We start from the raw sequence: 11,601 nt of genomic DNA, 5'->3' as shown, positions 1-11,601 counted from the left end.
TATATATATATATATATATATATATATATATATATATTTTTTTTTAGCATACCCTTTTTTTTCTTCCAAAAAGGTGTCATAATGCAGCTATGGCCAGCCTGAAACTCCCTATGCTGAACTCACAGAACTCTGCCTGCCCTTCCATCTGCAGCACTGGAATTAATGCCTTGCACTACCATTCCTGGCCATGGTTCTGCTTTTTTTTTTTTTTTATGCATGTGTGTACACAAGTATTCATGTGTCTCAAGGCCAGAGGACAACCTTAGAAATCCTCCTCAAAAATGTTGTCCACCTCCTTTGAGACAGGTTCTTTCACTGGACTAAAGCTTACCAATTTGACTGGACTGGATGGCCAGAAAACCCCAGGGCTCCTCCCGTCTCCTCTCCAGGCACTCAGGTAATGGTTTACACATCACCACACTAGGCATTTTTATGCCAGTTCTGAGGATCAAACTCAAGACTTCACACTTGTGAGGGCAACCACTTTACCAACTGAGCTGTCTACCCAGCCCCTGTTTTTGTCTATCTAGGTTACTACATTCACACTAACAACATTTGGAAGCCAGCACTTTCCTTTTTTTCCTTTTAACTACAGGTTTTAACTTTAGACTAACTTGAGGGGAAGAAGGACAGGTCAGGTGGTTACAGAGGTCACCAACTAGCCTTTTTTTTTTTTTTTTTTTTTTTTTTTTTTTTTTCCTGAATGCAATTCTGTTTTGAACATTTTGTTTGATATTTTTATTTGGGCATGTAATGTATTTTGAGCATATCCATCCCCCACTACCCTCTCTTGTTCCCTTCCCACTCCTGCTGAACCCCTTCCTCTTCTCAGCTTGTCCCTCTAATTCCAGGTTTGGGTTTTGTTTCATTTGGTTTGGTGACCCAATGAGTTGAATTAGGATTACTTACAAGACCAAGAGCATGGGTAAGGAGTTTAGAGGAACATACCATTAGCTATTAACTCCCTCAGAAGAAAATGCCTCTCCATTTTCCAGCAACCACTGTCTATAGATCCTCACTGAAGGGTTGGTCCTAGTGAGCCCCTCCTCCACACAACTGTTAGCTGTTTATAAATCCTTAGAAGGAGATTGGGATTTGTGAATTCTCCACCCCCATGAAGGAACGTCGACCAGTCCAATCTTCTGCAGGTCTTATTCAAGTAATCACATTTGCTGGGAATTCAACAGTGTGACAGCCAAGTCCTAGGCAGAAGGAAGAGATCCAGTTTCCCAGCCCTTCCTCTTTCTCATTCTTAAATTGTTTCTTCCCCCTGAGACATTCCCTGAGCTTTAGAGGATAGTATAGATGTCCCATTTAGTGCTGAGTATATGAAATTATTTAATTACCTACAGATATCTCTTGCTCTTTGTGCTTATTCTTTTTTCTTTTTTTAGTTTTTCAAGATCGGGTTTCTCTCTGTAGCCTTGGCTGTTTTGGGCTTGCTTTCTAGACCAGGCTGGCCTCCAAGTCACAGAGATCCACTTGCCTCTGCCTCCCCAAGTGCTGGGATTGCAGGTGTGTGCTACCATGCCTGGCTGCTCTTTGTGTTTATTCATTCTGAGATTTTATTTTTTTCTGTTTTGCTCAAGCAACTTTCTCTTGCAAGTTTTAATTTACTTAGTTTTTTTAAACAGTCTCTCACTGGAACTCTATACATAGACCAGGCTGGTCTCAAACTCACCAGCCTCTACCTCCTTAGTACTGGGCTTAAAGGCTTCTTACTAGTTTTAGAATGGATTCTTCATTCTTTTTTATCAATGTTGATATTTCTGGATCACTACCTACCCCCAAAGTTGTTTCTCATTGAAACAACGTCCCATCCTATATAGACTCCAGACTGTCCTGAAACTCACTATGTAGCCCAAGCTGGCCCCGAACTCAAATAAGTCAGCCTGCCTCTGCCTCTGAAGTGCTGGATTAAAAGTGTGTGCTACCATGCCTGGTTTGCTATCACCTTTTCCACACTAAAGCTAATAATCTGGTATTGTCCTTTTCTCCTAGAGCCCTCTGTCCTACTATTTGACTATACTGAGTCAGATTGTCTGCTTCCTGGATCTCATATCTTCCTCTTTCTTGTTTTGGTCTCTAAGTTTAGTGGAGTATGTCCTCTGGTTACTTCCTGAGAATGAGTGTTAAAAAACATGTATTTATTCTACCCTAACATCCAATTGCTATATTGTTGGAAATTACAGTCACTATGAATGTTAAGGCATAGATCCATTGTCTTTCATCTTTGCTAATTTCTTTTTAGTAGTTCAATGTTGATCTTACTTCTGATCCTTTGTGTGAAAGCTTTTACTCCTTTCCCTCTTTGAAAGCATTTTAAGGTCTGTTACTTAGCTCTATTATTCTGAAAGTTCACAGTGTTGTGTCTTTATGGAAGTCTTTTACTCTTTATGACCACAGGGTTTGCTCTTTTTCTCTAAGTATAATAATTGGAGTAAAAGTCTAAAAACTGCATTTACAGCTTTTGCTGCTGCTTTGGACCTATTTCTCCACATCCTCCTTCTCTGTTTAGCTGCTTTAGCCTCTAGCTTTCACATTGGAGCTGCCCTTGAATTGCTTCAAATCCTTCACTAAGGCCCTAAACAGTTGACTGGATGTTCAGCCTGCTAGGGAGACGGATTAGTCTTTGTTTTATAGAAGATGGCAATATGCTTTTGGATTTTTTTAAAATTACTAATTTTATACAATATCCTTGATCATATTCACCCCCAATCCTGACTCGCAAGGCCTCCCAGGTCCACCTCACTTCCTTAACCTCCCACTTCATGTTGTGCTTTAACGTTTGTAATTTTTAATATGTATGATTGTTTCGCCCACACGTATGTGTTCTGTATGTGTGAAGTGCCCACGAAGGCCAGAAAAGGCTATCAAATATTCAAGACTCAGTTGCACAGGGTTGTTACTTGCCATGTAGGGCTGGGAACCAAACCTAGGTCTTCTCCAAGAACCACAAGTACTCTTAGCAGCTTGCCATCTCTCTACCCAACTGATTTGTTTTGGTTTTGTCTTGTTTATAATTCATCAACTCCAATTTGTGCTGCCCATATGCTTGTGGAGGTAGTGTCATCTTAGGGACTGATCAACCTTTCAGGAGCCCTACCCTTAAAGAAAATTGACACTCTGTTACCCCTAAGCTATCAACTGTCCATAGAGCCTCAGTTAGATGCTTCCCACTTCATGATAGAATGTTGGCTAGCTTGATCTTGTATGGGTCTTGTGAAGGCGAATACAGCAGCAATGGTGAATTCATGAGTGCAGCAGTCCTTTCATATCCTGAAGACATTGATTCACTGCTGTCCTCCTTGACCTCTGGCTCTTACATTTTTTTCCACCTACTCCCACTTCTGCAATGGTCCTTGAACCTTGGGGAGGGGTTGTGATGCTTATATCCCATTTGTAGCAGAGTACTCCCTTTGATCTTTGTACTGTGTCCTGCTGTTACTGTATTAACTCATTTTCATTGCACAAAGAAACATTTCTATTAAAGTCTTAATCTATGAGTAAAGTCATATAAATTAGAGAAAGTTTGGAACTATATCCATTTTTCATAATAATAATAATAGGTTCTCCTCTGTGACCTGTGAGCTTCCTAACCATGGATTATTGACTATATTTACAGTATCACAAATATATTTCCTTATGGAGTGGTCTTAAATCCAATCAGAAAGGACCTGGTTATCCCCATAACAACTGTATGACTTACTATTGTAACCATGGCATAGGCAAGATGCTTTGTCATTTAGTTATCAGTAGCTGTTTTTCAGAAATAGTCCAGTAATACAGAGAAGGATGTTTGTTTGTTTGTTTGTTTGTTTATTTATTGTGTGTGTTCATGTTCATCTCTGTGTCTGTAGGTGGGTACACATGTGTGTGCATGTATGTGTAAGTCAGGAATCTATGTATTGTGTAGTTTTCTGTCAACATGGCACAAACTAGAGTTATCTGGAGAGAGGACTCTCAAATGAGAAAATGCCTTCATCCAGACCTCCTGTAGAAAAGTCTATAAGGAATTTTCTTAATTAATGATTGACATTGGTTGGCCCAGCCCATGGGGAAGGATCAGAGGAGTAGGAGGCAGTGCCACCCTTGATAAGGTGGTCCTCGGTTATATAAAAAAAGCAAGCTAAGCAAGCCATCGGGGAGCAAGCCAGTAAGCAGGGTTCCTCTGTGGCTTCTGCTTCAGTTCCTACTTCCAGGTTCCTGCCCACACTCCCTTTAGTGATGGACTGATAACTGGAAGTGTAACATGAAATAAACACTTTACTTTCCAAGTTGCTTTTTGTCATAGTGTTTATCACAGCAATAGAAACCCTAAGAAGATGTCTACCTCAGTTGTATCACAGTCCACCTTGTTTTTGAGACAGGGTTTCTCAGACCCAGAACTAACCAATTAGGTTGGGTCTCACTGTGTAGCCCCAGCCTGTCCTCAAGCCTGTTTGTCTTCTGAATTCTAGAGTTAGAGGCATGATCCACCATGTGTGTCTATCTATCTGTCTTTTGCACAAACACACTCTCTCTCCCTCTTTCCCTCTGTGTGTCTGTATATATATGTATTTGTAGAAATACGTATGTACATGTATGGAGGTGTGCCACCTCCACCTCTTCTTGGAGCTGGAGTTACAGGTATGTATGGGAGGCCTGGGTTGTTACATGGGTACTAGAACCTGAACTCCAGCCTTCATGACTGTGCAGCAAGTGCTTTTACTCTCTGAGCTGCCTCTCTAGCCCAATACTAATTGATTTCTGAGGCAAGGTCTGATGTAGCCTGGATTGCCCTCGATCTGACTATGTAACCAAGGATGACCTTGAACTTCTGTTCTCATCTCTACCTCCCAAGTGTTTGGATTGCAGGCAAATACCACACGGCCATGCTTATGTTGTACTGGGATCAAACCCAGGACCTTGTGCCTACTAGGCTAGCATTCTACTAATTTAACCAAATCCTCATGCCAGAGAAGGATGGTTTAACTGGTATTCCTTGGACATCAGAAACCTTGCTGTTTATATTCTGGGAACTGCATGTGAGAATCAAAATCCCAGACAACTTCCCCTCTTTTTCTTTCCTTCCTTTCTTCTTTCCTGGTAGCATCTCACTATGTCATCCAGGCTGGCCTGGAACTCTTAATGTTCCTCCTGCCTCCATCTACTTGTTGCTGGGATTATAGAAATGTGTCAACATGGCAGGTTTTGGCCTCTTTTCAATTCAGCATTTTCTGTTTCCCCTATTTATTTCCTCACCTCTACTTGCCATATTTAATTTTCACTGATTTTTATTAGCATAAATTCATCATATAAATTTGGTGGTTTGAAGGAGAAATGTCCCCCATAGGCTGAGGTGTTTGATTTGAGCACTTGGTTCCCTCTTGACGGTGTTGTTTGGGGAAGCTATATATAGCCTTACTGGGGGAAATACATCACTGGGGAAGAACTTTGAGAGCTTATTGCCTCATGCCACTCCCAGTTTGCTTTCTCTGCCTTGTGTTTGCAGTTGAAAGTATACCATCCAGCTTCCTGCTCAGGCCAACTGCTTCCATGCTTTCATAGCCATTATAGACTCTCCTTCTGCAACCATAAGTCAAAGGCAAAATCTTTCTTTCATTAGGTACTTTTTGTTGTTGTTTCGAGACAGGCTTTCTCTGTGTATCCTTGGTTGTCCTGAGCTTACTCTGCAGAGCAGGCTGGCCTCAAACTCAGAGATTCACCTGCCTCTGCCTGTGCCTCTCAAATGGTGGTGTAGCCGGGTGTGGTGGCATATACCTGTCATCCCATCACTTAGGAAGGCAGAAGTAAGTGGATCTCTGTGAGTTTGAGGCCAGCCTGGTCTACAAAGTGAGTCCAGGATAGCCAAGTCTACACCGAGAAACCCTGTCTTGGGAAAAGCAAACAAGCAAACAGCAACAACAAAAGGTGTATGCCACTATGTAGAACCTTATGTCTTTTCATATGACTCATACCTAATGAGTTTAATTTATGGTTGCTTACAAGGCTATGGGCGATGTGTTATTCATAGGAGCATGAGCAGCTTACAAATGGCTACACCACTGAAAAAAATATCTCTCCCAGGACCCATTGACTGCCAATGACTACTCAGAAAGATAGAGGGACCCTCATAAACTCTTCTCCAATTTTCACTTGTTTCAAGTCTATTTTAAAACTTTTGATAAATAACATGAAGAAATGAACAAATGATAAGTGTACTGTTCAGTCAATTTTTACAAACAAAACCAGTTGTATAAAGAACATTCAAATGTCTCTGGCTCAGTTTTCACAAGTAATAAGCTTCTTTTGCTGGAGTAGCATACATAAAGCAGTCAAGGGCCAGGTGGTGGTGGCACTCACCTATAATCCCAGAGCTTGAGAGGCAGAGGCAGGTAGATTTCTGTGAGTCCCAAAACAGCCAGGGGTACACAGAGAAACCTTGTGTTGAAAAACCAAAACAAAACAAAAAAACCCAAAACAAACAAAATACCAGAACCAAAACAAAACAAAACAAAAACCCAAAAAGTAAAAAAAAAAAAAAAAAGCACTCAGGTAGTCCATAGAATATAATGAATGTTTTACTGGTGTTAACTAATCTGATTAAATCACCTAGCTTTATAAATGGTGTTTTAATGTAAGAGTTGTCTCCTAATTACAAGCAAGGTAGAGTCTATGTTCCAGTTTTCCCATTTTTAATTTGTTTATCTTCATTAATTTGTTTTCTAAAACTGGGTTTCACTATGTAGCCTAGTCACAAACTCATGGGAATCAACCAGAGGTGTGAGCCTCCCAAGCTAGAATACTAAGCATGAGCCACTACATGTAAACTTTTCCTTATGGTTTTGGGTGTGGCTTTTGTATTTCACTATTGTGTTACAATTCGTATTGTGAGGGATAGGGATTAATATACAGCTTTGAGCACACCAAGCAATTGTTCTAATACTGAGCCATAACTGAAACTTAAATTTTAGGTAAAACAATGGTCTGGATACGATGGGAAGAGAAAATAAATTTTTTTCTGTTTCTCAAGACAGGGTTTCTCTGTGTAGTCCTGGCTGCTGTGGAACTCACTCTGTAGACCAGGCTGGCTGGCCTCAAATTCAGAGATTTGCATGCCTCTGCCTCCATGATTGCTGGAATTAAAGATATGCACTTTAACTGCCTGGCTAAAAAGGAACTTTTTTTCTTTGTTTTCTTCTCTTCTCCTTCTCCTCTTTTTTCTTCCTCTTCCTTCTCTTCCTCTTCCTGGCCTTAAACTCAAGGGGATCTGCCTGCCTTTGCCTCTCTGAGTTCTGGGATTATAGGGGTGTGCAATCATGCCCGGCTTGTTCTGAGAGTTTTTATATTTGTTGTTGTTTGTTTGTTTTTGTTTTGTTTGTTTGATTTGGTTTGGTTTTTGAAACACGGACTGTACGTAACTAATGTTGTCCAGACTGGCCTCAAACTCGACAACCCATTAGCTTCCCAGTGAATGCTGGGATTGCCTCCAACATGAAGGAGGGCGACCAGCTTCATTTTGATTGGCTATGACATCATTCAAGTCCTTTGTCGTGCAACAGAGTGTCCTGTACGGATTGGTCAGGGATGTTGTCAGTTATCAGAAAGCCATTATCCACGCAGTGGGTAGGCGGGGTTTAGAATAACGACTTTCTGGTGTTATCAGTGCCTTTGTGGTTACAGTCTACAGCAGAACTCTTGGCGAAGGTCTCTGTGATTCTCAAGGTTTGGAGAGCTCCCTCGCATAAATGATAGACCAGAGCAATTTTTGATGATCTTCCAGTGAATGAAAGGTAAAAAGCCCCTTGAAAGAGTGCAAAATGTTTCCTTTAGAACTAGGAAGGTGGGTCAGACATACGGCTTCTAAAGTTGAGCCTGATTTTGAGGTAATTTTTTTTTTTTTTATTCTAGCTTTGTACTAAATGTCATCAAATGTCTAATAGGGGTATGTTAGAAGTCATAGCCTTATCAGTGATGTGAAGAAGACGAAACTTGTTAGAATCAGTTAAACGTGTCTTGTGAAGGAAAGTTCGTAGCCAAGACTCTGGCCCCGGAAGACCCTCACAGCAGTATCTTGGAACAGCCCAAAGAAACTTGGGTAGCTTGGGGAACTGGAGAGAGAGCATCTGCAGGGAAGAGTTTTCAGCAGACCCAAATGGGAGAACCTGATTTTGGATTGCCCCATCCCCTAAACTTTTCCTTTGGGGATGTGGGAATGGAAGGGCCTCTGGGGCTTCCTAGCTAGCTAGTTGTCTAGCCTGATCAGTAAATTCGAAGTCAGTGAGTCACCCTCAGAATGGTAGGAAAGAACACACAGGGACCTCCCTGAACCCCACTCATGCCCCTCCTTTTGATTCTGACCCCGCCCCATTTCCAGGACCTCCTTCTTCCTCCTTTTGCTCACTGTTTGTTGTGCCCTCACTCTCCTTACCCCTCCACCTCAACCCTTTTCCTCTCTCCTCTTCCTTTGTTCCCTTTACTTTATCTCCTGCATACCTACACACTCTCCTTACCTAATATTCTTCCTCCACCCCTTCTCTCTTCACATTCCCTCTCACCTCCCATCTTTGCTGCATACTTAGTCACTCTCCTCCCTCTCCCTGCCCCTCCCTCTTTCATCCCCTCCTTCTTCTTACCTACTCCCTTATCTCTCTGCTACTCTATCCTTTCTCTCCCTCCCTTACTATTCCTCCCAATCCCCTTTACTTCAATCCTCCTCCCCATCCACCTTCTTCCAACCCCTATCTCATCCTCCACTTCCCTCACTCTTATTCCCAAAACCCTCCTCCCTGTCCCTCCTTTATCCCTACCTCCCTAACCTTTTCCTCATCTTCTTACTCCCTGTTCCTCCTCCCTCAGTCTCCCTCCTCCATTCCCTTCTTTCACCCTCCTCCTTATGACTCTCTTCCTTGCTCATGCCCCAATCCCTGAGCTCCCTCACCTTCATCCTTTACCTTCTTCCCCATCTCTTTTCTCACATTCCTCCCTCAACCCCCTCCTCTCTCAATTGTAATCCCCTCTCACTCTCCTCAATCTTCCTCCCCTACTCTCTTTACTCCTCCCCATCTCTTATATTCTTCCCTCAGTCCCCCTCATCCTTAATCCCTTCCCCCTCCCTTCCTCCCTAAGTCTCCATCCTCCCTAAATCTCTCTCTTCCTCACCCTCTTTTTTAAGTCTTCCTCCTCCCTTAGTCTCCTTTCTCCCTCACCCTCACCCTCATCCCTCAATCCCCCTCCCTTCTCCTCCTCCCTAATCTCCCTCCTCCCCAATCTCCCCTCTCACTTCCCTCCCCTTTTCTTTTCTCCCAAACTCCCTCCTCCCTATCTCCCCACTAACACTCCATCATCAATCCCCTACTCCCTTTTCTCTTCAAACCCTCTACTTCTTAATTCCTTCCTCCCTTCCCTCTTCAATCTCCTTCCTCTCCCATCTCCTTTCTCCTTCACATTCCTCTATCAATCTCTGTCCTCAAACTTCTCCTTTTCCCTCAATCCCCCTCTTCCATCACCATCCCTTTAATTTTCTTCATTCCTCAATCTCCCTTCTCTCTCAACCCCCTCCTCTCTCAATCTCCCTCTTTTCCCTCCTTCCTTAATTACCCTCCTCTTTATCTTCCTCCCTCATGCTTCTCCATCAATCTGTCTCCTTAATCTTCTTCCTCCCTTACTCTAGTCCATTCTCCTGTGGGCTCTCCCATTTTTTGTTTGTTTTCTGAGACAGGGTTTCACTGTGTAGTCCTGACTGTCCTGGACTCTCTTTGTAGACCAGGCTGGCCTGGAACTCAGAGAGATCTGCCTGCCTCTGCCTCCCTGAGTACTGGGATCACAGGCCTGCACCACTGTGCCCAGTCCCCTGCTCTCTTATCCTTTCTCATCTCCCTCCTACCTCACCTTCCTTCCATTCTACTCCTACTGCCCTTTTCCCATCCTTCTTCCTCAATTTCTCTCTTTACTTATTGTCTTCTTCTTAATCCTCCTTCCTATTCCCCTCCCCATTCCTCTTTCCTCCCCATCCGTCATTCCCCTCCCTTTCCCTTCTCTCCATTTTCTCTCCATTCCCTCTATTTCCCTCCTCCCTCTTTGTCCTCTCTCCTCTCACCCTCCTTTGTATCACCTTTTTATATCTCCTACTCTCCTCATTCCCCCTGCTCCTGATCCCTTCTCTTCCCTTCTCATCTTCCCTCCCTCTCCTGTATCCAACTCTTCCCTATTCCTCCCTCTTCCTTTTCCATTCTCTTTCCCTTACCCTCCTAGCATAAGTTTTCTTCCCCCTCCCCCATTCCTCTTTTTCCTTTCCAGCTATCTCCCTATCCTCTTATTGTCCTCCCTCACCTACTTCCCTCCTTCCTTTCTCCCAGTCTTCTTCCTTTTTTCCCTCCTCCCTTCCCTTCCTTAGTCTCCTCTCTCCCAAACCCTCTTCTTTCTTACTCTCCTGTCTTCTGTCTACCCTCTCCCCCCTGTTCCCCCCCCCCCGCCGGGTTTCTTCCCTGGCCTCCCCAGGAGCCCCCTACCTTCCCTACTTCTCACTGGATCCTCCTTTCCCTCCTTCACCCCCCAACTAGTCTCTCACAAGTAAACATAATGACCAGACTGTCAGGTATGAAGACCCTACAGCTGTAGATGAATGATTTGAGGGGTGTTATTATATTTTTTAAGTTAGTTTATTTATTTTTCGTGTACCAGTCAGTAGGTGCTCAAGGCATTGTAATTTAAAACAGCATGCTAGAGTTGAAATTTCCAATTTCAGATATTTAAAAATAAAACATGAGCCGGATGTGGTTGGTCAGGCCTTTAATCACACCACTCTTATGTGGGAGGCTGGGGGAGGCAGAGGCAGGCAGAGCTCTGTGAGTTCCAGGCCAGCCTGATCTGCAGAGTGAGTTCCAGGACAGCCCAGGCTGTTACACAGAGAAACCCTGTCTCAAAAACAAAACAAAACAAAAGCAGGTACATGCCTTTAATCCCAGCACTCAAGGAGGCAGAAGTAGGTGGATCTCTGAGTTCTAGAACAGTCAAGGCTATACAGAAACACAGTGTTGGAAAAAAAGCTTTACTCTTCAAATAGCTTTAAATGGACAAGGAAAAATTAAATATATGAACTGTAATGTAGGAGGTCCAGAGCATCATCCTTATCATTTAAGAAAAGGCAATATAATGGAAGGCGATAAAGGGGAGAATGTGTTTAGCCTACCCAAAATTTGAGGATTTTCTTAAAACTGCCTTACAAGTGAATTCTCTGTTTTCTCACAGCCCTCAAAGAGAGGATGTCTCATTCAACCAGCTCTAGAGAAAGACGAGAGAATGACACCAACTCGGAAGATAACAGTAAGTAAACTAGTAAAACCTAGTTACAGCCTGATGATTATTACTCATGTCTCTAAACAGTGATTAAGATACCAAAAGAGCAAGGCTGGAATGGATTTCCCCAGAGGGACCTGAGATCATGGGTGGGGGGCCAGTCAAGGGCACACTTCTGCTCGTTTCTTTCTTTTTTTATTAAATAATTTACTTTTTTATTTTATGTGCATTGGTGTGAGGATTTCAAATCCCTTAGAATTAGAGTTACAAACAATTGTGAGCTGCCATGTGGGTGCTGGGAATTGAACCCTGGTCCTTTGA

The 11,601-nt window shown here is 42.9% G+C and overlaps 1 protein-coding gene across 2 annotated transcripts in view; it reads left to right on the top strand.

Annotated features, from left to right (window-relative positions):
* Positions 1-11,601, top strand: part of Cul4b (cullin 4B) — a 109,391-nt gene that overhangs the window by 55,090 nt on the left and 42,700 nt on the right. For both annotated transcript variants that reach the window (XM_055612183.1, XM_055612182.1), the window contains one exon: positions 11,233-11,307. In XM_055612183.1, the coding sequence (XP_055468158.1) occupies positions 11,247-11,307 (61 nt within the window). In that variant the 5' untranslated portion in view covers positions 11,233-11,246. Of the gene's footprint in view, positions 1-11,232; positions 11,308-11,601 lie in introns of those variants that run through there.

This window comes from Psammomys obesus, unplaced genomic scaffold (genome assembly GCF_907164565.1).
Source record: "Psammomys obesus unplaced genomic scaffold, mPsaObe1.curated_primary_1811, whole genome shotgun sequence".
Classification (NCBI taxonomy): domain Eukaryota; kingdom Metazoa; phylum Chordata; class Mammalia; order Rodentia; family Muridae; genus Psammomys; species Psammomys obesus.
This window is presented reverse-complemented; position numbering and strand designations above follow the sequence as displayed.